Consider the following 27,709-nt stretch of genomic DNA (forward strand, 5'->3'; position numbering starts at 1 on the left):
AACAGATATGTATATATTCTCCTTTGTTGGGGAAAAAAAATAGTATTTTCCATCTCCTTCATTATAAAATGATTATAATAGTTGAAAGTGATGTGTGTCAGAATTTACTATTTTGCCTCTTTTTTATTTGCCCCTTTAATGTCACAGACTCTGAATGAGCACACAGCCTTCTGCAAAGCTGTAGAGTCCAAATATATTAGAAATAATTTTTAAAAGAACACTCTGAGTTTTTTCATTACTTTAATGCTTTCTGACAAAAATGGAGTAGATCTGGATGTCCCTTTGCTTCTGAATAATTTTGGTTTTCTTCCTCTAAGAGAAACTACTCACTGTGTAACTGCCACAGAATTGAGGCTGGAAGAAGATTGAAATGACATATTTCACAACTGGATTTTGTACCAATTTAACCTGCAGAGCTGTCAAGCTCCAGAATTTTGGCTCAAGTTGCTTAAAATAAATAAATTGTAGTCTAGACAGTAATTCAAATCCTTCAAAAACATGATTTACTAATATTTGTATGAGACAGGAAAAGGAACTGCCCTACATCTGTGTTCATTGACTAGGTATATAACAGGAACCAGCAACTTTAATGTACAGGGAAACTGTAAAAGGAGTGTGCGATTCTGCAGGATTTACTATAAACCCCATCAATCTAGTGTGATTTTTATAGACAAATATTGTAAGGAAATGTCCCTCATATTATGTGGATAGGAGTGAACGTCTTAAGGTATTTTCATCTCTGCCAGAAGAGGCTTTCAGCAAGGAATGCCAAAAATAACCACTGCAGTCTAGTTATTTAAAATACTCACTTTGTTGCTGATTGCACTTTAAAATCCACAATAAAAATACTGTTGGCTAGAAATGTATTTAAACATCTTGCATAAACAACATCTTTAAGCTAATTTGTGATGGCACTGCAGTCCAGCAGGGGTAGAAACATTGAATGAACCTCCACATAGTCCAAGAGCCACATGGGGTCAAGAAGTAGGGGAGGATAGGTAAGCAGAAATTACTGTATCTTGTATTAGCTCTGCCCAATACTGTGGATATTGTAAGCAGCTGCTTTCTGTACCACTTACTGCCCCTGCTTGATCACATCCCAGGCACAGCAGGCAGAAGATTGCTCATGTTTGCCATCAGGCTACACCCAGCCAATTCAAACAACCTCTGTCTATTCCTTTAGTTCTCAGCTGAGCTGCAAGCCAGTATTTCATCTACCTCCAGATTAACCAAGAAGTAACTGCTGGACACATAACATGGTATAGAAAAAGAGCCACAAGGAAAAGATTAACCCCCAAAATTGCAAGACAAAGAATTGGGAAAAAAGAAGCGAATAAGATCAGGCTTAGTGTTGAGCAAAAGAATTATTTTTCAGCCTGAGTGAACACCTCCCTGGGGTAGGAGGTTTAAGAATGGAGAACTGACATAAAATTTTAATTCGTTTGTTTTGCATCAAAAAAAAAAAGCTAAAATAGTACTGTGTGCTGAAGCAAATGAAATGTTGCCTCCATTTGATGCAAAGCAGAATGGTTTGCTTCCTATGTTTTTTCACAAAAACAAATTAATATTTAAGTTATATAACTAGAGAAGGACAAAGAATGTCTGAAGGTGGTTGTTGTTTAAGGGGCTTTTTTAATTTAGTGCTTTGGAAGTTTAGGATTCTTATGATTTGGTGGATGAATTCTATTCCTTCTGTCTGGTGAGACTAAACCCTCAATTCCCCTTTTCCAGCCTAGTGCCCTAGCTGTCTTGCTCTGAGAGGAGAAAGTGTATCAGCTGCTCACCATCTTACTCACTGGCATTCTTTCCAATTGGATAGAACGGTTGGAGGAGAGGTGGGAATCCAGGCAGGCGTTCTTCTTGGGGAATGTTCTTACCACTAGGCCACAAGACTATTCCCTCTCAATCTCTGAATAATGCAAAGATTTTATTCAAAGTGTGCGATGTGAAGGACCAATGGTGCTTGCACCTGTATTGGCCTCTGGTCTGTACTCACTTTGGAGATGAACAAGTCCTGTTGTGATCTCTGCCAGACTTCAGGGACTGTGGGTGTAAATTGCAGTTCCCACACTGGCAGGAGGTTTTAGTTGGGAAATCTGTTGGGTATGCAGTTGCTTTCCTTAGAACTGATCCATTTTAAGCTAAATAGTTTGGTGATTACTGTGAGTGGTATGGCTATTCAGCAGTGGGACACTCACACCAGAGGTGGGATATTTAAGAGCTAGTTACTGTGACTGCAAATTCCAGTCCACTCCCATTTCAAGAAGCTAGTGGTAAAGCAGAGACACTGAGGTCAGTGGGAAATTATATGAGCTTGGCCCTAGTGGACTAGATAGAACCTCAATTTAAATATATGGTTTTAAAGCCCTGTTAACTGTCATCTTAGTTTTGTTCTATATTGCAGTATACTACCCTGACTCTTTTTATAGTCTCTTATCTAGGAGGGAAATTCTGCTAAGACCAATGTGAGCAGGTTCCTTCTGATTAGTAGGAGTCAGTATTTAAATTACTGTAACATTTAAAAATATTTAAGTTTTGAAATTATGTCCTCTGAAATTATGAGTATGATTCAACTGAATAATCGGATTTCTCCTGTATCTGCCAGTATGCATATACCAGTAAAGAACTTGGTCCAAATTACCTGTGTGTAAAGATAGTCGGTTGAGTTCAGAATTCAGTCAGATCAGAATTGTGCTGTTCGGCATTAAGCTATGTAACTACAAACGATCAAATGGAACAGGGGCAAATGAGAGGCACTGTTTATGTCACTAGCCAGCTTAATATTTAAAAACTGGTTTGTCTCATTAGTCAGAAATTAAATCCATTATGTGACAAAGGAAATTGTATCTGATGTGTTAGTTCATGTAAACTTTAAAACTCTACCTGTCATGAAAAATGTTTACTTTATTCTTAGTATTTTTTCACCAGAGGACGTTTTAATTGCTCTAAGCCATTTTGCACTGTATGCTTGGGAGTTAAAGTGACATCTCCAGTGTTCCTAGTTGAGGCCAGTGCACTACAGGGCCATAACAACCATGTATTTTTTGTTTCACAGAAAAAAAACAAACAAAACCAAACAAACAAACAAAAACCAACCCCCTCCCCCCCCAAAAAAACCCAACCAAACCACGTTTCCTTGTTTTATATTTAAACAGTCTTGTGCTTTAAGAGGACCAGTACATGAAAATGGATTTCAAGACTTACAGGGTTCTGGCTTTGCTGTTTGGTCTCCGCTTCCTCCACTTAGAAAATGAAGGGGAAGGAAAAGAGAAATGCTGTCTATAGACTTGAAAATACACATCCATATTAGTAGACCACTCATTTCTTCATGCCATTTACATCATGGATATAAAGCATATAGCTTTTATGAAAGGATGGAGTTGGCTAACCACTCATACTAAAATTATGAATACAAATAGACTGGGGGAAAAGTAGCATGCTTCTCTTTTTTTTCCTTTCTCTTTTATTCTTCACTGCATGGACTGAAAGCAGGGTATGAGAGGAACATGGCTAAGATGAGGGGAAGATGAGGCAGAAAGATTAAGAAATGCAAATAACTGCAAATACAAATGTTATCTTGCCTTATGTCTTGGTATGTTACTGCTTTTTCTTTATTCTGAAGGGCCCTCAAGACTAATTGGTTTCATTGTCATTTTATTTATATATATATATATACACATTCATTTGGGGCTTAACTAGTAACCTGTAACTATGGGAATGGAGGCTGCCAACACACCTGTGATGACACAGATACTGGTCCTGTGTGTGGTTGTCATCAGAAGTATGCCCTACATTCAGATGGCCGTACCTGCATTGGTGAGTACTTCTCTGTCATGCATTTCCTCTTGTATTCCTCATAGAATATATATGTGCACATATGTATGTGTGTATGTGTGCGCGTGTGTGTTTGTATCTCACGGGTGTTTAGCACCATTGCTGAGAAGAGCGTCCAACAGCAGTTTCTGGCTGTAGTAGCTAAGGTCAAGCTAGAGAGAGGGGCATTTGTGCATGTTTTGTCAAAATGTTTGTTAATGAGGTATTCCTTTGTTACTCCTGTGTAACTTTTATTTCTTTTCATAACTCTAACCATTTTGGAAGTTAAAAGGTGTAGAACATTCATAATGATGAATGAAAGTCAGCTCTTCCTTTCACTTTCATGAGTCAAGACTTCCTTGCGCAAGCAAGGTGAGGAAAATGATCCTCTTTTCTAAGCTGTTACTAGGGATAATCATTATGAGCTTTCTTCCTTGTTAGGTACCTTATGTTTCTAAAAATTACTGCACATGTAGTGAGTAAGCTTTCACTCAGAATATCATTAGGGCAAAAGCATTAAAGAGGTGGAGCATCTTGGAAGATGTTATGCAAACATTTATGATTATAAAATGCATTATTTGCTTAACACCAGTTCTTTCTGCTCTGCTTTCTCTTTTTTTTTTTTTTTTCTTTTCCCTACAGGATATTTTTGCATACTGCAAATTAAAATTTGGGAAATCTTACTCATGCACCAGAACCTAAAATCTCTAGTGGTTTTCATTAACATTGTGGTCATGTTTCCTTTTTGTTGTTGTTGTTGTTGTTTTTTTTGTTTGGTTGTTTGGTTGGGGTTTTTTTATTGCAAATTGATATGAATTCCTAGTAATTTCCTAAGGTGACAAAAGCATGGACATGTATTTATCATCTTTTCTCTCTTTTATCAATACTGCATGACAAAGCACTTGAAACCCATGGAAGATTTTAGTGATCCCTTGGTGAGATCCATGGTATAAAACTCTGTGGCTGCCCAGTGTGTCACTCACTTCTGATGGGTCTGAGTGCACAAATTGAGTGGTAGGGTGAGGGTTCTCCTGGCAGAGGTAGAGCTGAACAAAGTTCAGCACTGGACTCTGCCTCACTGTATACACAAGGTTTCAAGGTTTGTCTCAGCTTACAGGATCTCTTAGCTAGTCACACAGCTGTCATACAGCCCCTCTGCTTAAATAACTGTCCTTGAAGCCTGTGGCAGTTCCAGATGCAGAGAATTCACAAGAGCGAGAGCCTTGAGAGCAGGTTTTATTGAATGAATAATTGATCTTCTGTTTATTAGCATTCACTGATATCCTTGGATTGATGTTTTCTTTTGTTCAGCATGTAAACTGATTTTAAAAGCTGTGTACACTGCACTTGTTATTTACTTTTTTTTTTCCCATTTTTGTAATGTAATACATACAACTCCATTTACATTTCTTGGTCTTGTGGTGTAAGTCACATACTACTGCCTCTGCTGATTTTCTTTCTCCTAAGTAGTTCTTTCTCTTAGAATACTTTTAAACTTTTATTTATTTATTTTTTACATTTTTATTCCTGCTTTCTGGTGATGGTTCCTGATTGCCTGTCTTGTCTGATAACTGACGTTCATTAATTATTTACAGAGCAAAATAAAAAAACTCAAACAAAAGCCTCTATTGCAGCCTGATCCCATCTAGAACTTGTTAAAAACAAAACAAAACAACTTCTTGCTACCACTCAACCATGTAGTGTTGCCACAAACAAAACCTGCCAGCCTCCTCCTCCTCCTCACTTCAGTGATTCCAGTGTTTGCTGTCTTCAGTGGTGTACATATTCCAGGCATCACTGCAAGAATGCAAACTTCTGCAATGCCAGAGAAATACTTGTTGACCCTTTGTCTAACATATTTTGTCTTTGTTTGCTTGACTTATCCCTTTATTCTTTTATGTTTGCTGCATGTGGAAGTCCCCACCTGCTTTTTGGTTTTTGTTTTCCTAATAAGCATTTCCCTCTCTGTATAAATCATTTTATTTACCCAGCTGCTGTTTCTCCATTGCTTTCCTGTGTCAGAAATCTTTATTTTTATTTCACTTACTGATGATCTCTTCCCACACCTGTGACTGTTTCTGTGTATTTCTAACAAAGCATAACCAAACTAAAGTCCTCATATGCTGTATGAAGCTCTTACATGTAGGATATCAGAGACTACCTTGTAAAACCACCTTTGCTGACATCATCTCGCTTACTGCATGCTTTATAAAATTACTAAACCCTGTTCTTGCAACATCTTTCCTAGCATTGAATGTTTAGCTAGTAGTGTTCCATAGACAAGCAGGCAACCAGCACTGCCCAAATTGATCTTTTTTTGTGTTTGTTTGGTTTGTTGTTTGTTTATTTTTGTTGTTGTTTTTTGTTTAATTTGCATGCTGTTGTTTGGTTTCTCCTCACAATGTGTCAATGTGTACGAGACCATGGTGCATCCGTGCCCATCCATCACCGGACTCTTCTAGTTCTCTCTGTCTTCTATCTACCACCTTCAGATCCTGGTGCCACCATTAGCCTGAATCACTTTGCAGTTTGTCTTTGGTAGTTGGTTTAACTGGCATCCCTGAATTTTAATTTTCATCATTAACACCTCTCTGGGGCACTCATGTTAGCTGTCTTGTTCTCCAGTAGGAATCCAGCTTCCTGTATGTGGTTAATTACTTCTTCATAGTTGACCATTCTTCCTTCTCCCCCTCTTTTCTTCCTCCCTTCCCTAAACACCCTTTAATTTTTTCCTGGGATCTCAAAGGGAATTAACTCTCTAACGGGGATTTAGTGCTTTCATGCCTTGCTTCTTGGCTTTGGCTGTGCCATGCCAAGAAACTTGTCTTAGGCAGCGGAAAATTGGGCTTGTGATTAACCAACTGCTCCATGTTTGTCCCTTACTTGTGTTTTAGAGAAGGATGAGGCTGCAATTGAGAGTTCTGAGTACAATGCCACGTCAGTAGCTGATGTGGACAAGCGGGTGAAACGGCGGCTACTTATGGGTAACACTTTTCTTCCACTTCCTTTGTTGTGCTCTCACTTTTGTCTGTATGTGTGTTGGGGGGAGGTTCTCTTTTGGTCTCATTTGGTCCCTTTGGTTTTGGTTTGGTTTGGTTTGTTTTTTTTTAACCTGACTTCATCTGTGTGGAAAGGTCACCAATTTCATTAAGTTCTCATCTTTTGTACGACTTCATTTCTTGTTTTTAAACTTTTTTTTCCTAACGCTGCAGCTTTAATGTTCAATTTCTTCTGCATAGAAAGAAGCTTTTGCCATTAACCTTACTCACCTTATGCAAGCTACTTCTTACATGTGATTTGTGTGTGTTTGTGTGTATGTGTTGCTGTAGGATTCCTGAAAAACCTCATATTGCAGACCTGGCTAATGGCTTTAAAGTGAATGATGATGATGATGATGATCATGATCATGATGTAAAACCATGTTCCATTATAAACGTGGTATTAAATGAACAACTGGGTTTGCCTACTTAAAAAATGCCTATATTTTTGATTGAAATGTAAATATTGTGACTAGAAATTAATTTCTTTCCTTTGTGCAGCTATGTTAGTAACCACTGAAAGATCTTTCTCTAATGACTAGTGAGCTTCCATATGTTCTTCTTTCAAGACTGAAGCATAGTTTGTTTCTCTGTGTTGCTGGAGCCTGAGAGTGGAAAAGATGAGCAAGTGCATTGAACAATAAAGATGACTCTCTAGCTGTTGCTATGAGTTAACCCACTGTGCACCCTTGTGCTTGTCTTCTTCATGTTACATTTGTGGCCATTAGCCGTAAATGACTTTTTGGAATAGAAAGGGTAGAGTGGCTGGACCTCTGCCAGTCGCTTTTTGTGTGACAAAGAGCACAGGGTAGCACAGATTGGTGGATTATGCCATTGGTTTGGATGTTTTCAGGTGGTTTGTTACACTGTATTTTCCATTCTGATGCCCTGCTCACCACATGTAATTATTTCCACTAGGTTTTAACCATAATGAGCATTGGTGAAATGTACCCAATGAAATGTTTACAAGACAGGGATTCTCCATCCACAGATGAGATTCTGGCAGGACAAGGTTCTGCTCTCTTCCCTTCTGGTCACTATTTCATGTCTTAAACCCATTGAGTCCATTGCAGACTCTGTCCTGCTAGCTCTTGGAAAGCTCAGGTCTGGCTTTAAGCATCCACACATATCTGGAAGGGCCACCTTTAGGAAATCAGAAGCCTCACTTTAAATATTTAGTTGATTGCTAACAGTTGCAGTAAATGACAATATTTAAAAAGTTTCCATATCACTTGTATCTTGCCACCAATTACAAACTATTCACTTAATCATAGGTCAGCATGCAGCTAGTGTGTAGGAAATGGCACAGGGTTATAACTCTACAGTGGTATTACTTGGTAACATTGAAGTAAAATATTTTCCCTCTTGTGAAAACCTGGGCATATGTTCCTGTATTGTTACATTATCTACAATTATTAATTTGCACTTTGTTTGCAGACCCAGCGAGTGACACATATCAATCTAATGTTTAATGTTGCACTGTTTAAATTAATATGACAAAAGGTGTGAGGCAGTTCATCTTGCTTCTAAAGGTGCTGTTAATACTTTTAGCTGTAATTTCAATAAGATACATAGACTCACAGGAAATTAGGAAAACAAATGTGCAAAGGACCTTTAGACCACTGGAAAATTCAGTCCTCTACGTCTAAATGGTGAGTTTGTCCAGCCACTAACAGTATATACGATATTGGTTAGAGGGACCGAGCAATGTAGTGCAATGTGTTACTGCCTCACCCTCTGATAAAAGTAATTATCCAACCTGAAAATTAGCTCACACTGTTTACAAGAGTCCAAGCAAACAAATTTTAAAGTTACAGTTAGCAACAAGCTTCTTAGTTATACCAGGTCTGTAAGTTCCACTCTAAACATAGACTCTAGAAATAGGTTTAGGGAGATAATTAAAAATCCAGTTTCCAAAATACATTTTTTAACTCTTCAATACCTCCTGTATTAGCAGATATCAGCCAAGAGCTAAGAGTTTATGGACATGCTGTGTTTGTACAACTGATTCCTTGGAAAAACATTAACTTGAGCTGATAAGAAATGTAATTAGTGAGATCTGGGTGGGTGGCATATTATATAGGGGCTTTCCTACTTGTTTATTTCTAATGATTTCTGATGCTCAGAAAATCCACAATTTATTTTCTTAATGGAGTCTTATTACCTTCCAAAATTATAGTGGCATTTCCATGGAATTCCATGTATCTTAAGATGCATTCTAAACAGCTATTTTAGAAAGTACTGGAAAACTCCTCGGGAAACTTTGTTACCAGCTTCTGTTAATGGACTGTGATTTTTGACCCTTCTGCAAGCAGACTTGGGAGAATGGGAAGGGTAGATGACTGTGTAATTTTAGTAGTCTGATGAAAGATGCTGTCAATTGCAAGCCCTGAGACAATAATTTCTAGTCCCGTTATTTTTCTGCATGCTATTAAAATGTCTATTATCTGTATAACCCTTAATATCAAGTTAAGACTAAGCTTGCATGAGAACAGGACTGCTGTCAGACATGTCTGCCTATGCCAGTCATTTTGCTACAGCAAGATTGGTCACCTCTGTAGCTTAGACTGACTCTTACAGGGGCCTGTGTACTAGTCATGGTGTGGGCCAGTGACTTGTGGCTAAATCCTGAATATAGAAAAGAAGATACACTTCCTTCCATACTATTAGATGCATTTTTTATCTAGATCTTGTGGGGCAGATGAGAAATTGGTCTTCTCTGATGATCTACAAGAAACCTTCCTTTAGAGCCATCCGATGATTCCTATGAATCCAACCTTTTTCATAATGTTCAGAAAGACTTTGAGGGCTTCCAGCTGTCCTTTTATCTCCCCTGTTCAGAGAAAAACATTTGGATTCAGAGTGTAGATCACTCTTAGTAAAGAAATGGCACTGGATGACTTTTCTCTGAGGAGTCAATGTTGCACCATATTGCTGTTCATACAGCTCATTCACATTTCCTTTACTCCTTGGGCAACTGCCATTGTAGAGTGGAAAGGAGTACAGCCTTAATTATACTCCAGGTGGGCTTCTGGTCAGGTTCTGCCATATGCCAGAGGTCTGTGGTGGGTATTATAAACTGGATATTGAGCCATGTGCATTCTGTAGATTAGGAAGTGCACATTCTTCCTGCAGAAGTGCACACATCCAGGAATTTAAAACCAGAACCTTATCATTATCTGTAAGGTAAGTTTACATCCTCTTGTTGCAGAACACTTTGCACTTACTATAAATCAGTAGGACACAACCAATATCTTCAGGTCTTCTTAAACATCTGGTATAGTTTATCTTGCACTTAGCTGAGCACTGCCTTCAGCTCTTTAGATTATGTTCAAGTCTCTGGTTTTTGTGGTGCATCATATTTTTTTCTGAAAATATTTTCAGTGTATTTCTTAAGGAGCAGTCACAACGACATTCTCATTTTCCTTTACCTTCTTTTCCTTGAGAACCTATTTGCCAGGACTGTTTTTCCTGTCATAGCATCATAGCATGAGACTGCCCCACTGGATGAGAGGAGTGTGCTAATCCAGCATCAGTTTGAAACACAGTATATTGTGACCTGCATACCTGAATAAAAACCATTCTATTGGCTTTAGAAGTACCAAATTTCCACCCATTCAGTACGCATATCCTCAAATTTTTTTTGTCCAGTATCACATGTTCAGCAATGGGAGTTGCTCTTATTCATAGAATCATAGAATCATAGGATAGTTAGGGATGGAATGGACCTTAAGATCATCAAGTTCCAACCTCCTGCCATGGGCAGAGACACCTCACACTAAACCATGTCACCCAAGGCTCTGTCCAACCTGGTCTTGAACACTGCCAGGGATGGAGCATTCATAACCTCCTTGGGCAACCTATTTCAGTGCCTCACCACCCTTATAGTAAAGAACTTCTTCCTTATACCCAATCTAAACTTCCCCTGTTTGAAGTTTTAACCCGTTATCCCTTGTCCTATCACTACAGTCCCTAATGAAGAGTCCCTCTCCAGCATCCCTATAGGCCCCTTTCAGATACTGGAAGGCTGCTGTGAGGTCTCCATGCAGCCTTCTCTTCTCCAGGCTGAACAGCCCCAATTTTCTCAGCCTATCTTCATACGGGAGGTGCTCCAGTTCCCTGATCATCCTCATGGCCCTCCTCTGGACTTGTTCCAACAGTTCCGTGTCCTTTTCATCCATCCAGTTTCCAAATCTCTTTTTTGCTGTTGCAGCCTTGGACTGAATTTGTAAGTCCAGCAGTCCCACAGTCTACAAACTGTAATGATGCATCTTCCAGTAGTCTAGCACATTATCATACATGTTGTAAATGAACAAGTCTCTCTTCTTGGGTGCTGTCTTCTGTTTCTAAAGGCTACAGGGTTTTAATAGACCAGTTGTCTTTTGGTATCCTGAGACTTTCTTTTGCATAGAACTTGATACTGTGGACACGAAAATAGATATTATAGCATCTGTTATGCCAGTGGGCTGCCTCACTACAAGTAAGTCAGCCATTTACAGAGGCAGTTCCTCCTCTTTCAGGAACCAGAACTGCAGAACTTTCTGGTCTTAAGACTAAAGAAGTTCTAATCTCTTAATCAAAGGTAATGCTTTGGTCTAGCTACTCTTTGCATCAGCTCTTAAAGCCAAGCAATTTTATATTTTTTATATTGTCTTTTTATGTTGTCGTAATCACAGGCCTTAAGGTGCTTTAGAAACACAACTATTATGTTATATCCAGGGCACTTCTTAGCTCTTCTCCTCTGATCATCACTTTTTGAAGAGGTGGGCTGACCCATTTCTCACCATGTTTCATTTCCATCCCTGTACTCTTTAGCAGTCAAATGGATGAGGTTAATTTGGGCTTGAGCTCAAGTGATTTCAGAACAACTGAAAAGGCTATATTTTCCTCACTTTCAATCCACTTTTTCCATTCTTTCCAGAAGAAACTTGTAAGAGCTCACTTGGGCAATAAAATGTTTTTCCTCTGGCCCTAGAAGATAAAAGGTTGGTTTCTTACTGTCTCAAGATAAGAGTTTTACGAAGTTCTCTTCAGTGTAGTAAAGAACAATAGGACATTGAGCCCATTTGAAGTCAAGGAAGTGCAGTAATTTCTCTTGCATGTTTAAAGCCAGGATAATGGTGCAAATGGCAGTAATGACATCATTGCACGTATCTTCAGAAACCCGAACTCTACCCTGAAATTCACTCCTTCACAAGACATGGTCAACTCTGTGTGTGTCAGAACAGCTTAAGGTTTTGCCATTGGACACCGACTTCTCAGGTCATCATTAAGGCTGTTTGCAGCCTACCTCAAGATACAGGGATGTATACAGGGTTGTAATTCTCTTCTCTTCCCTTGAAGCTGGCTCCCAGGACCCCTACAAATTATTTTTCTGTCAACTGAAGTGCTTGTGTAAACTGTTAAGTACATTGAAACTCTCCTGGACTTTGTTACTGCTATAGTTTACCTCTGCCTGGCTTGTTTGCATAACATAGGAAGTGCTTCGAGTAATTTAGAAAATCACACCAACAAGGACCATCTTTGCCAGGCTGGACTATATTATATGTGTACATATATTACATTCCATCCCTGATTTCCCAAGTGGCTTACATGCAGGGCTCTGGTTTGTCTATACTCATGGCACATAGTCAGCAATTAAGATAGTATTTTCACTACTTCTGTATTTTCCCTTGTTGTGACTAGAATAATTTGACTTCTGCAGATGGCTCCTCTTCCATTTTTAGTAGCCTTCCATCCATTTATAATGACCACCCAGCCACCTGCCTGGAGAGACAAGTGCGCAGTCCACTAAGACCATTTGCTCTTCACAGCTATCACTAGAGATGTGAGCTATAGAAATTGCTATTTGGGCATTTCTGCCATGGATTAGCTTAGGACAGAAACATCACTGCATGTCATATGGGACAGAATTATCTGGTTTTTTGCTTTAACGTGGGCTTGCTTTAGAAACTGTACTTCCACTATCAGTTCAACTCCAAGGATCTCAAATGTTGCACCAGATAGCGGGAGCCGGTTCAGACTAGTAGATCACAAGTGCAGTTTCTGCTTTGTCCACTTTCATGACAAGCCAGTACTCCTTCCTGTGTGCTGGTCAGCTTTTCATCCCAGGCTTGTGCCTCCTGAAGGTACTTAGAAACATCAGACAAAGTAACTGTGTTTATCCTGTCCTGGCCAAAACTGTTTTCATTTCAGGAGACTTTTAGCCCAGTACCTACAATGAATTTTAATGAGCTGCTCCCATCATATTAAGAAAAATGAAACAAAACAAAACCAGTATTTAAGTTTATGGTCATGACTTACTGCATTTGCAGCAAAGGCAAATGTTTTACAGTCTGTGACATCAAATAGGAGAGACTTACTTTAGAGCTGATCCTTACTCTAAGTTTACCCATTTGAACCCAGAATGGTACCCAGCTTTATATATCTTGAGTTATCTGAGCTTAATAATCAGCCAAATGGTATTTTTTACTAAACCACAATTATCTAAGGATTAGGCTATTCACCATATTCACCCTGGACATCTAGCATGCTTTGACTTTTATTTATCTGGGAGCAGATCCTTTAGGAGCACCAACTGCCTGAGTGGTAGGAATGTACTTAATTATAGCTATTTCCACCACAGATTATCATTGCAAGTGACAGATTGTTAACGAACAGGTAGAACATCAGATGTGAGCTGAACATACCAAGAGTTCAAGGCAGAAAGGCCATCTAAAGCACCATCCTTTTTTCTGCAATTGCCCCTTACAGAGCCTTCTGGGCATTTTGTAGCTCTTAGCAGAGCAGTCCTCTACATTCCCTGTTTCTGCTGAACCAAGATTCTCCTTCAAGTAGCTTGTATAAAATAAGGACTACAGAGGGCATGCACCCAGTGTGTGAACTTTATGTTGTTAATCATGGGAGGAGAAAGCAAGGTGGCTTACTTAAGATGCATTGTCCAGATGCACATTCATATGGTCAGCCACCCTTCTCCCCTTCTTTCTCCTAGTCCAGCTGGAAATTATTGGGATTCCAGACTTGAGAAGAACTGATAGTATGGGGCTCTGTCATCTTAAAGCTAAAAAAAAAATGGCAGGTCTTAACTTGCAAGGATCTGTGCCCTCTATGAACATGTATGTAAATACCAGATTGAAACCTCCTAATTTCTCTAATATGCATTCTTTGTTTTACTTCTGCCTCTCTATGAAACACTGTAAATTTGTGTGTTGGGCTGTAAAGTCAGATTAAGTCATTATTGCCTCATGAAGGTACTCTACCTTTGGGGACAGCATTGATAAATGATAGAATGATAAGAGTTTGGGATTCTTCATTTTCAACAAACATAAAAGAATAGAAAATGGGACCTTGTTTTCTAACATGGCATGTAATGGCCTAACTACCAAGCCATTGGAATAAAGGGTATTATGAGCTCTGGCTTTCTATTAGAAAATTTTCAGAAGTCTTGGGTTGTTTTATTCCAAGGTGAATTAAAAATGGATTCTGGAGACTTCATTTTTGGTCTCTTTCATATTGGAATGAGAGTTTCCAAATGATCCTATATCCCGTTTTCTACTTTGAAGAGCAGGGAGATGGACAAGCTAGTGTTTGTTTTCAAGTATTCTTCCAAAGCAATTAACTTCTATCATGGTTCCAGCCTACTAAAGGTCACTTTAAGCCAAGAGCATCTTTTCAGTGTGTACTTCAGTTCCTAGCTTTGTTGTACTGCCTCCTAGGACTCTTTCAGATTACTTAAAATATGTCTTTATTTCTCTGAATGGCATATGTCTGACTTAGAAATGCTTACTGTCAGAAAGCCAAGTGTGCTGTGCTGTATGCATCACAATCTTTTTGTGCTTTAATCAATAAAGAATTTAAAGCGTATTATTAACAGGTGTATTGCCAGGGGGATCGCTGACTTCGTTACTAACTGTGAAACCAAGACCTCACTTTAACTCCTTCTGTCAGTTCTATTTTGCTGTATGAAATTACAGAAAATGGGGAAGGAATCCCTGCGGTCATTCATGCATTCTGTCTCTCCCAAGGGCAGATCCTTTCATCTTGAGTTATCATCACTTTTATTCATTGAGTTTGGAAATGGTGTGCTATTTCCTGTAAAAATCCCTTTTCTTCATTTCTTTGCTGATGATAAAGAGTCTGACCTTATCCAGAATTCCTACAAATTTGCTTTTGCATTTTAATTCAAAGGATTTGTCCAAGGTCAGGAGATAATGCTCCTTCGCAGTGTTTCGAGTATTTCAGTTTTTCTTTAATACAGCTTCTCTACTTAGAAAAAGCACCACAATACAACCAATACTGCTGTTTTTATGGGACCAGTCTGGGCTCATTCAGTTCTTATAAAACACCAAATCAAGGAACATCCCCTAAATATGTGGTGCTCCCTGAAGAAGAATTGATCTTTCCTGAAATGAGAGCTGCAGGATTCATGATTCAGTGCAAGATTCGCCTAGTTGTTTCTTCACATATTCCATATGTAGTAGTGCAGAATTCTCATCCTATTTTCATGCAAATAAAATTCTACCAATCATGAAATTGCAAGGAAATGAGGAGACAAGCATAACGGAGGGAAGAATTCCACATCCTGCAAGTTACCCTTTCTGTCTCACCTTTTTCATTCCCTGAATATGAAGCTCTTTCAGCTTCTCCTTCATCTGTTCACAGCTATTTGTTTCTTCTTTATACTCTTCTGAATGCTCTTTCTCTATCCTTTCAGCATCACAGAGCATAATTTGCATGAGAATAACATAGTCCTCACTTAACTGAAAATTCAAATATTTTAGTTGTGGTTTTAGTTTCTCCTTGAGTTTGTTGTCCCTTGGGTCCCTCCTTGTACCCTGTTCCCATGCCATATACTGCATGTACTGCCGCCTGCAGTCAAATTCTTTTTATGGATGGCAGCAGCAGTCTTACCATGTGTTCTCTGTCTCATTACTTTCTTACACATACTGTGTATTCCCTCAGCAGTGATGCTGCTAGTGATTAGAATTATTTCTGTAAGATTCTCCTACATAGCATAAATGTTAAGAGGAGTGTACTATGCACAACCCCAGTATGCCTGTAGTTTAGAAAGAGCTGTATTTGGTGGAGATTGTGCTGTGGTAGCAGCATGAAAGCAGCAGATAAGATGTCAGCACAGGCTGCCTTTGAGCCAAACTGAGCAAAGAGCATTTTGGGGTGTGAGGGGAGATGAGTTACAAGTTATAGGCTAATTTGATTCCAGATACTTTCTGTATTAAACTGAATGAAATCAACATTCTTTAAGCTGAGGCAGCCAGTGCCACTCAGCCAAGCAGGATCTGACCCTCACATAGGACTGCTTTAATACCTTAGGATCATCACTGTTTCATAACTGTAACTTAATTTTAGCTGGCACGGTGGAGTCCTGGTGCCAGTCCTTAAGAGGGCTCCAAAATACTACAGTGATGCAAAGAATCATTACAGATGATGGCAATTAATGGTTTAGGATTAGGTCTTCTCAAAATAAGCCCAATCATGAGTATGTACTTTTTTCCATTTTAAAGTGGCTGTTCCCTTTGAAATCTTAGAAAATACATCCAGTTTAAATTTAAGGTAGGACTTACTGATATGCTGTGTGCATCACCTGGGACTGGTTCTGCAAGTTAATTTCTGCTGAGTGGTACTCTAAAATTTCTTGGGAATTGGTGCAGGACAGAAAGCAAATGAGAGAATGGCAACTCATTTTTATGTGTTCACAATACGTAAACAGGTATCTCCTGGTTCAGACACCATAGCAGTTTACAATAGCTTTTAGTTACAGCACATCTGCTGAGGGACAGAGATTAATAATAGTTTAACCCTTTTTGCCACTCCAGTTGCCTGGCAATATTACTTCACAGGCACCTCATTAGGAAAAAAATGGTCTAAAGTAATCCATATACCTCATAGTTGCACTGGCTAAAACAGTGAGTGCTCCAAACCTGCCATTCTTGCAATCTTTAGCTTTCAGTTACGTCAAGATTGACTCATTCATGTGGCTGAGCCCTAAATTTAAGACACTTACTCTGAGCATAAGATACTGTGGTCAGATCTTGTGCAGAATGTAGACCAAGTGTAAAAGTAGACAGGATTACATTCATTACAGGTATTATAACTTTGCTTGGGCTATGACCTACTGATAGCATCTGAGAGCTACTTTAAATGCACAGCTGCAGACTGCTCCATCATGAATTGCTCTTTGGCTGGCATAAAAATTGGCTCAAAATAAGTTTCTCTAATGTGGCATAGGTTTGGAAGTAAAGCCCAACCAGCCTATTTCTGCTGACCTCAGTGAGCTTTAGGGTACTGCAAATGAATTCCAAATGAAAGGCAGTTGAATTGATGGTTTGCTTTAACTTGCCCTATGGTCAGTGTTATCATTTGGCAAATCATAGGAAGTAAGCAGGGCAAAAAAGCATTTTTCCCCTTTCATGTCTTCCTTTCAGCTGTACTTACTGCTTACCATGTCAACCTAAATGGTTTACAGATATGTGGCAAACTTAGAAAAAAATCTTTGTTTTGGGGACTGCTATCATTTCTTCTCCTTTTTGTCCTAGAGACAGACATTGCCCAGATTTGTGTCTTTAGAGAATATTAAACACCTCAATGGCCTTTTAAATTTGAGAATCAGCTCAACCCTGCTTTTCCATGTTTCCAAGAGAAATTGCCTTTAAACCAGTTACCAATCACTCATCATTGTTAACTAGTGAGAAAAGAGGGAACATGCTGCACATTTGCAGTGTATGGATTTCACTCTTTGGATTCTAATGTCATAAACTTGAAGATGTGACCAAACCTAATCTTATTGCCCTTATTGTCCTTTTCCTCTGCACAAGGCCTTAAGACAGGAGGTCAGTCCAACCTTCCTCTCTGATTCAGAGGATATGGCAAACATTAGCTATACAGAATTTTTTTCATTTCATTTATTACAGGAACAACTTTTTCTGTTGGAAAAGGTGCCATTAAGTGTTCCTCTCATGCTTTTTCTACAAGATAGAGATCAAGACAGTAGCTGCTGCAAGACTCAGTTGAATGTAGGTGATGAGTTAAGTGGCTTCCTTCTTCATTTTCACTTGAGGCTGTATATGAATTCTTTTGTTTTCACGACCACTGGCCACTTTTGGTCTTCTGTTAAGGCTTCTTTGCATGTTTATACACACATTATTAAAAATAGCTCTTTCGTTTACAGTTGTTCTTTGCTCTTTCCAGTCATTGTGTTGTGATCAAGAGCTGGAAACAAAATAGGGCTTTCTGGATCCTACTGACTGCAGACTGCTGTGCTGGGTAACGGAAAACATCATAGAATCAATTCTCTGTATCTCCAAAGCACCTTGATGCTAGATGGTCTGCTTTTGCTTTCATGCCTTGTGGCTTAAAGGCTTTTCATGACAGGGATATGTGTTGATCAGACAAAGGAAAGTGACATTGATCACTAGTGTAATATTTCTATACTTTTTATGCATTCTGGGCATAACACGAAGATAAGATCACCCTCCATCATACAGAGGTCCACATAGCACTCATCTGTCTTGCCAGCACAGGTCAACACAGCAGCAGTACACTGCACAATGGCACAGTCACTGCAAAATGGCATTTGTGCTTTAGACAATAATAGTACAAGCCTATGTTATATTCAACATCTTTTCCTGAGGGTTCTTTGTGACTGCCACCTGCTCAGCCTTCTTGTGTGATTGGCAGGATTACACCCTTACAGTGTAAAGAGGATGCTTGCATCTTTCTGAAATTAATTTCTTGCCAACCACCCAAAGAAGCTTATTTTTCTTTAAGCCTTCTTAAAAAACATAATTGATCACTTTGTTACTTGTCCATTTCTTTCCTTATACCCATGTAGAACACCTTTAGGGGGTTTTAATCTTTTTTTATCTTTTAAGATAATAATTTGAAAATTTATGTTAAGTATATTTTTATCACATGGAACAGTACACCCAGTATTTTAGCAGGTTGACTGAGAATGGGAGAGTTCTGTGTATAAGTGAAGGTATATTTAAACATTCCAGAGCTTATGTGGTTAAGTTTTCAAGTAGATCATAATTAGAGCCAATGTAAAATGACTGACTGAGGTTAAGGTAAAATAGAGACATAACCTGTCTGTTATATAATGCTTTTTTTCTATAAATCTTGTTGTGTTTTATGCTAATCTAAAGGAATTTAAGAATGGATAGAAAAGATTAAATTCTCTTATCCCTGTAAAAAGTATGTCCATGTCTTTCTTGCACTGGAGTGCCCAGAAATGGACACAGCACTCCAGATATTGTTACTCCAAGCATCAAATAGAGGGGTAGGGTCACTTCTCTTGATATTCCGGTTGTACTTTGACTAATGCAAGCCAGCATGCTGTTGGTCTTCTTTGCCTTAGGGAAATACTTCTGATTTCCATTCAGCTTGTCCACCGATGACTCCAGGCTTTTCTCTACACTGCTTTCTAGCCAGCCAGATCAAAGCCTGTTCTTTTGTATGGGAATATTCCATCCCATACACAGGACTTGAGTTTGCCTTCACTGAAGGTCATTAATGTTCCCCTCAGGCCTTTTCTTCCAACCTGTTAAGGCCTCTCTGAGCAGCAGCCTGGCTCTCTGGTGTATTGATCACTCTTCCAGTTTGGTATCATTCACAAATTTTCAGAGAGTGCCATTTGTTCCATAGTCCAGTTTGTTAGAGAAATTGGGCAGTACTGACCTAAATACCCCCCGCTGAGGCTGAGGGATAGCTCTGGTGACAGACTGCCAATTGGACTTTGTACCACTGATTCAATCCTTTGAGGTCAGCTGTACAGCTAATCTTCCACTCCCTGTATTATCCACTTATACAGTCTATCTTTCACCACTGTGGCCATGAGGACATTATGGAAGACGATATCAAAGCACGTGCTAAACTTAAGGTGAAAAGCATCCACAGCTCTCCCCTTACCCATAGTGTAAGCAAGTCAGGTTAATCAGGCATGATTTGCCCTCACTAAGTTGATGCTAGCCATTCCTAGTCATCTCCTTGTCTTTCATGTGCTTTCAAATGGCTTCCAGGATAGTTTGCTCCATAAACATATGGGGGTCTGATGTGAGGCAGGCTGGCTGGCCAGTAGTTGGCCAGACCTCTCCTCTTGTGTTTTTGATGTTTACCTTGTCCAGTCATCAGGAACCCTACCATGTCCTCATGCCTTACCAAAGATTATAGAGAATGACCTCACTGAGGCATATATTACTGTATGATCTTCAGATGTATCTCTTCTAGTCCCATAGACCTGGATAAGTTTATTCTGCTTTGCACCATATCTCAGTTCCTAAAACATTGGTTTGGATATTACTCAAATTGACCCAGGCTGCCAAAATGAATAATAAAGATTCTAAGATTTGCCTGATTTTGATTAATACCCTTAAAATAACACCATGTTCTTTTGATCGTAGAGATCAAATGAAATCGCAAAAAAATGGAGGCAGATTTTAGAGGCACCTGTCTTCAAGGCAGTTTTTCAGTGGCTTTATGATATAATTTGCCACCTTCAAAAAAAACCCCACTAGATTTGAATAGAAGCTTACCTTTTGAACAGTTGTGTTTACCTGTTTTATAAAAGAAACTGAAATTTAGTTTTCCAGAAATATACCTGACCCATGGCACATGTTCAGAGTTTCAGGCATTTAATAGCATTCAAAGCCAAATACATCCTGTCTGCTGTCAGAAGTCTTTTTAAGAAAGTGACCGAGCTCCATTGCCACCTGGTATAGATTCTGCTTTCGGAATATCCTAATTGAGAAATCATAGGTATAGCATGTTGGTAATGATTTTCGTTACTTCTTGCCTACAGACCCAGGGAGCGGATTCATGAGACATTGTCTCAGAATTGTTCACAGTGTAGAAACACAATGTAAGGTGTCCCAGACTGGGGGGATGTCCTTTTTTTAGATCCCTACTTCTGTATGAGGTTTCTGGTGAGAATTTAATAGGATGTAAATGTGGCTGCAAACATCACCTTAAATTCACAATAAAGTCTAATAAGTTGAAGTGATGAGCTTTATCATAATTTGAAAGGAATCTAAATGTCAGTTACATGACACTGCTTTGTGTCTTCCAGTTTTTGTTCTGCTCCCTCGTCAGAAAAAAGTTGTGGCAAAAAGTGTGAAAGGAAAGAAAAAAAAAATAAGCTGAGGTTGCCTTTCACAGAAAAAAAAACAAAAAACAACAAAACCAAACCAAGCAAAACAGTGGAAGATGGTCTGTAGGATCAATACCATCATGAAGATCTGATCACATTTTGAACATCCATTCTTTCCCTTCCATATAAGTATAGGTTCTCCAGCATGAAATAAGTCATTTACTTCTGCTCTTTGAGACCTAAAACTTATATTTGTCTTTCAAATATATACTAAAGTTTGATAGTGGTGAGCTGAAGAACGAGTTGAATCCCTAACAGAAACAAAGGTGGTGACATGCTTCAGTTTATGTTATATATAGGCCTCAGCTATTCTATTTGATGTAGCTCACAATACCTCTTTCCCACATTCTGCTGTACAAATTCACTTTCTTTTACCAGTGTTTTCTCATGACCTTGAATTTAAGGAATTTCATTAATACATCTCTCCAATTATCCAAAACATTAGCGGTACTGTCAGATGTCCTCTTGCTTGCTTGGATCTTCATTCTCTTAGGGTTTGTCATGTATTAGAGTCACCAGGAAAGTTGAAGGGTATTTATCCTTTTTGGTTTGTGTTACTAAATCTCTGTGAAAATAAGAAAAGCTGGCTTGATTCTCTCTATTTATACATAGAAATAACTCTTGTTCACTGAATGACCCTTACCCTATAGATCCAGTCATCCATGCCATGGGAAAAAAAAAAATGTTGTGTCTATTCATTTTCACTGGATGTCATCCAGAAAGCAGAAATATTACTGCTTATGTTCATCTCGTGTTGATGAACTGCAATAAAGGACTCTTCATATGCCAAAGTTAATCTGCTAACGTAAGATTTACTGCTCTTTGCAGTGCCATGCCAAACTTCAGCACTTTTTCCTGGTTTTTAACCTTAACTCTTGTTATTCATGGCAAATCAACCTACCATTAAACTGTACCCTGATATAAAAGTTTTAAATGACCTGAAACCTTTTTCCTTCTTTGAAACATAAAATCGTTTGATCCATTGGCCTGTGAGGACACACATATTCACACACAAATGAAATGCTAACACTGTCATTTACAGAAGAATTCTTCAAGCAGCAGTTTCAGCCTGTAAGTCTATGAAATAGGCCTTCACGGGGAAGTAAATGAAAATCAGAAGTATATTACTTAAACAGTTAGGTTCAGGTCCTGCAAGTCATACCTAAGGTGAGCAAGAATTCCCCCTGAAAATAAGGAGTTGCAGACTCAGCTCCTTTTGCAGAAAGCTGATCCAGAAAACATGTCAATCCATTTGTTAGCTGTACTTGCTGGCAGTTATATGCAAATATAACTGATTGCTTTTTCTACGTGATGTTATTACATAGCACACATGGCATAAAAAAGCACTAAAATCTATCTAGTAGAGCATGTATGAATATATATGAATGGCAGAGTTCTGTCCCATGCTGTTGATATATGTGTGCCCCAACCCCTTGCTTTTGGTTTGTTAGTAAGTGCCAACAGCTTATTCCACAACTGATGTAGAGGTCTGTGCTAGTGCAAAAGGAAACAAGAAAAACAGTTACACTTTTATTCTCTTATTTCAAAGCAGTGATGCCCCTCCAAAGAGCCAGTCTGAGTTCACCTTGAGGGCACTAGCAGAGGTTACTTTAAAATAAAATCTTTCAGTACTAGTCAATTGAAAGAGAAAGCCTTTTCTGTTCTGTGTAAATAATTTTTGATCAATGTACTGTTCTAAGGCAATTCCCGATTAGCATATCCTATAGCTTATTGTCAGACCCTGTCCACAGGGTACAATTGTGACACAGGCTGTGAATATTCAGCAATAGGAGTCTGTAAATCTGAGCAAGTAATGACAAAGCTTCTTTAGGGAAGGCCAGAATGAGGTGAGCTGAGTAGAATAATGGCAGTCTTGGGGGGCAGGGAAGTATTTTAATTTAATCAAAGACAGAGCAAGTGAAAAAGATACTATTAAAAGGACTTGCTCTCTGAAGTAAATACTTCTCAGATAAATGCACAGTTCAGACTGACATGCTAAATTGGCATCCTTACATCCACTCTATTCTCTGGATCAAAGCAAAGTTAATCATTTCACTTGCCTTTTATCTACTTTATGGATGTGTGTGTGGGTATGTGTGGGTATGTATGTGTACAGTGTACGCATGTGCACACACAAGTAACAGAAAATAATGGCAATGAGGGAGGGTTTTTTGCTTTTTCTGTAATGAAGTTGAAGATTATTTTTAATGTGGTGGTACCTAATAGCCATTGCCCACTGTTGTAAAAGCTTAGAAGTATTGCAGCTTTCTCTTGCCTGTGTTTGCCCAGCCACCCTTCTACATACTACAAGCACTGGGAAATTTCAATGACACAGCTTGGAATGGGTTCAGTGACCTCAATTATGCCCTCCCACCCACTCCAAACTCCTTTCAATTTGCAAAAAGCTTTAAGTGGACAAAACCCAGATGCCTTTTGCTTGTAGTTCAGTAAGAACAGATTGGGCATGTAGATTCTTGTCAAAGTGATATATGTAGTTCATTTTCCATTAACTCTTTCTTAACTAAGGATTTTAAATTCTCAGTTCGAAGTCTAGCACTCTGCTTTGCTTTCTACTTCTTTTTAAAGTTCATTATGCCTACAACATCATTTTAAGAAAATGAACCTTAAAAAGCCTCAGCTAGACATTGATACAAAACAGACTGAATGTTTGGTTCTGCTTTTAAAGGCAGAATCACTTTTTTTTTTCTTTTTAAACTTGTTTCATATGTAATAACCCATCCTATTGTCTAAGAGAGTTCAAAAGCACTAACTAAATATAATAAATAAAAACACCAGCTGGGGGGGAGAAATAAATCGTGACTTGTGGAAATGATTTACTGGTCAAAACCAGTACATGGGGCCTGATGACCTTGAGAGCTTGCTTCAGTTGGCTTGCTTAAACTTAGATTGCTTTCATAATGTTGTAATATTGCCCCATAAGTGTCGGTGTCTCTCCCCTCCCCCAGAACATTTCATTACACTCCCTTTCTCCCTCTCTCTCTTTCTCTTTCATTCTGCAGAAACATGTGCTGTCAATAATGGAGGCTGTGATCGGACTTGCAAAGATACTGCGACAGGGGTACGATGCAGTTGCCCAGTTGGATTTACCCTGCAGCCTGATGGGAAAACGTGCAAAGGTCAGCTTCTGTTTGCTTTGCAATGCATCATTTGCCTTCAGTGATTCCAGTACAAGATGTAAATATTCAGTTATTTAATCGATACTTTTAAGTTAAGACAGTGCTGGCATAGTGGTTGCAATTGAGTTCGTTAGCTTTCTCCTTACCTACTTTTTCTGTGTTTACCCATTTCAATCATTTTTTTCTCTCTATTTATTAGAGGGTTTTATAACTGCAAAGAAATGAGATACAGAGGTCAAGCTGTTTCAAGATGACCAGAGATTTAGAGGAACAACTCTGGATGCAAAAAGCCTCCAGTTTCAAAGGATAGTCTGCTACCCTTGTGAAACTTCAGTCATCTAATGGTGTCTGAATTTGTCTGTTCAAAAAGCAAGTTACTATTCTCAACCAGTACTTTGTTACCTGCAGATAATCAACTGGCTACTATTAAGTTAAGTCAAGCAAAGGATGCAGAGGTATTGCTCAGGAAAACACAGACAGTTGTCCATTTCTGTCCCTTCAAAACATAAGTAGCCAGCTGCAAAGGAAAACCAGAACAGCATTTACTAGTGCACAGGTCTAAACTGATGCTCAGATTTTCCTGTTCCAAAGACAGCACAAAACCTTGGCTTTTTGTCCTTTGTCAGTGTGTTAAAACTGAGTTCAAGGAAGAGAGAAAAGAGCATCTGATATCACTGTCAACCTGTGTTCTCAGTTAAGGAGACAGGGACGGTTCTCAAATGACCCTGCAGAATCACACTTAGTGGCACATGAGTAGATTTGGATACATGCTAGTAGGACCAGGCCCTCCATCAACCATTTTCCCAGCTTCATATATATTTCTTTTGGGCTCCGTTGCCCAAAAGACATGGTGATGGACATCCAGGAGGACATTGCATGCATTGTTGTCACAGTGAATAATTTTTATCACTCAGTGACTTAGTCTAAGTTGACCTAACTTGCTAAGAAACTACTGGGACTTTTTTCCTTCAAATTAACCAGAAATGTCAGAATATTTTCAGTCCAGAGTTTGAAGTTGCTTAAAATAGTAAAACCCACAAAAATAAACAGAAAATGTGTGGTTTCCTCCTGCTCCAGGCTGAAAAATCCCAGCGCTTGGGCATGATCCTGTTAGTATTTATAGAAATAACAGTCCATTTGCCTGTTTATTTGAAAATAAAACATTTAAACTGCCATTGCACACAATGTTAATAGCTAAGGGTGAGCACACATCAAAAATCAGTCAGTTCAGTTCAAGCCACACAAAAATAAATCTTCGTTTTTACAGACAGACAGGCTAAGCCATAGCAGACCAGTTACAGTGATTCTGACGAGTGCTTAAAAAGAAGGCATTTTAATACTGTAACATACACCTAGACTCGATCATAATGTTTATTATAGAAACTACATCATTAAAAATAAAGGTTGATTCTAAATTTAGACCTTTGGCCATAGAACTAATATGAAACAATATTTATATAATAATCAAGTCTATAATTAGTGCTGCAGACAAAAAGAATATTCAGCTGATTCTCAAACTACCCCAGCTCTAAGCTCTTTCACATTTTTTTCTTTCCCTCTTTTCTATGAGAAGAAAATAGAAGAAGCAGAATCTGTACTTTTATGATACTGCAGAGTCTTTCTCACTTTCTTAAAGTAAGCAGCAACTGGAAATTAGCTTGCATGGTTTAACAAATCAACCAGGCCATTTCTTGTTAACCTTTATTGACATTTTAGGAAATACTTATCATCATAAAATGGTAAAATATATGTTTTGCATTTAATTCAACTATAATTAATTATTTTTCTTTAATGTATTGCTCTGTGAGATTTCTGGGCTAGATTCTGCTTCCCTGAAGCTAAAGTAACTTCCCATTTAAATCTGTGTACAAAGGACCCTGCACTTAAGCTGACCAGTGAAGCTTCTTCTGTAGCTTTCACAGACAGGCAGCTCTTAGTCCAGACCGCTCTCTAAGATTTACATCTTCTGGGTGCAAAAAGTGAGCATTTTGGTGGAATGAAATTGATGCCTTCTCTGCTCCTCTTGCTTGTAGGTAAAGCCTGGAAAAGGCTGGGGTGGGAAAATCCAGTGTGTGCATATTCCTTGCTCTGAGTTCTATAGGAAACAAAAGAAGATAATTATCAGCTCAAGTTTTCTCCATTGCTTTTCTTTTCTTTACTGTCATTGATTTGACTGGTCTACAATTTCTTGTATATATAGTTCAGTTGCCTCTAGCTGTAACATTACATATGTGTGGTAAGAGCACTAGATTTATCTATTGGATGCCCTTTAAAGCATCTTCAGGGATCATGCAGCTGTCACACTTTCTTGGGCAAAGTTTTCAAGTCCGTCAAGTGTCACAGGATCTCCAGGTGATGTTTTTTATGGAAGCATCATTTTAAGGTTGTATTACTAAATACGGAAGAAAGATATACCATTATTTGTTAAAGGAAAGTAGAGAGACAGGGCATGTAAGAAAAGCTGAGAGATAATTGATATATTAACCAAAAAATGCAATTGTGGGTTGACCAAAATGATTAATATGTTTAGGTTGAATATAGCAAATAATGTTGACCAAAAAGAATGTTTTTATTGGAAAGTCTGTGATTTTTCAGTTCATTTTGGCATCTTCCTCTCTAAGACATTTTACATAGTGCAGCTACTATTTGAAATTATGTAGTTGCTTAGATTCAAGAGGCTTAAATATGACTCAAAGAAACATCTGAACTTTTGAGTACTCCACGGTACACATTGTGTGATGTATTAATATGTAATTCTAGTTTACTTGTAGGTGACTTCCTCAATAGCACAATTCTATCATACTGGTATTTTGTGGAAATCTATTGCTACTTTTGTTCCTTATTCTTTAGAAGGGAATCAGGTAAATTAAAGACTTTTTTTTTTAAAATCAAAGAAATAAATATAATATATTTTTAAATAACAAAAATTCTATTAAAAAATCAGGACTAGTCTGGTTTGGGCACTGGATAGACATATAGTGGGAAAAGGAGTTTACTGTCCAAAATGTTCACAGTTTTTTGTTTGGTAGTTTGAATTTCATTAACTGTTTAATATAGAAAAAGGCAGGTATATGTACAAAAGGAAAGGCATTTTTTTTTAAGAAAGAATATATGTAAACATGCTTTATTTGCCAAATGACAGCAAATAAAGCCTATTAAATGTAGCTAATTGTTCAACACTTTGTTTGCGATACTCATATTCTATAGTTTTGTCATAAGAGCCGGGATGGATTCAAATCACAGCGTACAGAACTGAGTCATGACTGAAGCTCTGGTATTTCTCCTGGCCCTTTCCCAATATATCAAAGAACAGAGGTTGCAGGAAAGCAATTTCCAAGTCATACAAGGGACCTACCTTCAGCAGTTTGGGATGTCAACCTCATTCACAGGCTCAGTGGGAAATGAGAGTTTATTGGACCTTGAAGAATCAAGGTCCTTTTGTTCATGTGGAGCGCATTCTGGTTTATATCAAATGTCAATAAGATAGGAAAAAAATTATTGTGGAGAAAGCTTTAGCATGGACTACGTACAGGTAGCTGCAGAGCCACTAGGAAGTCTAC

The 27,709-nt window shown here is 38.5% G+C and overlaps 1 protein-coding gene across 3 annotated transcripts in view; it reads left to right on the plus strand.

Annotated features, from left to right (window-relative positions):
* The window catches only part of SCUBE1 (signal peptide, CUB domain and EGF like domain containing 1), a 214,748-nt gene that overhangs the window by 111,873 nt on the left and 75,166 nt on the right, over positions 1-27,709 (plus strand). For 2 of the 3 annotated variants that reach the window (XM_061359341.1, XM_061359320.1), the window contains exons 6-8: positions 3,700-3,816; positions 6,708-6,797; positions 24,033-24,149. In XM_061359341.1, coding sequence (XP_061215325.1) covers positions 3,700-3,816; positions 6,708-6,797; positions 24,033-24,149 — 324 coding nt within the window. The remainder of the gene's footprint in view (positions 1-3,699; positions 3,817-6,707; positions 6,798-24,032; positions 24,150-27,709) is intronic. The other variant, XM_061359330.1, reaches the window with a different exon arrangement.

Source organism: Neopsephotus bourkii, unplaced genomic scaffold (assembly GCF_033783945.1).
Source record: "Neopsephotus bourkii isolate Nb327-2 ecotype Australia unplaced genomic scaffold, CSIRO-AGI_Nbou_v1 NB_107, whole genome shotgun sequence".
Taxonomy (NCBI): Eukaryota; Metazoa; Chordata; class Aves; order Psittaciformes; family Psittacidae; genus Neopsephotus; species Neopsephotus bourkii.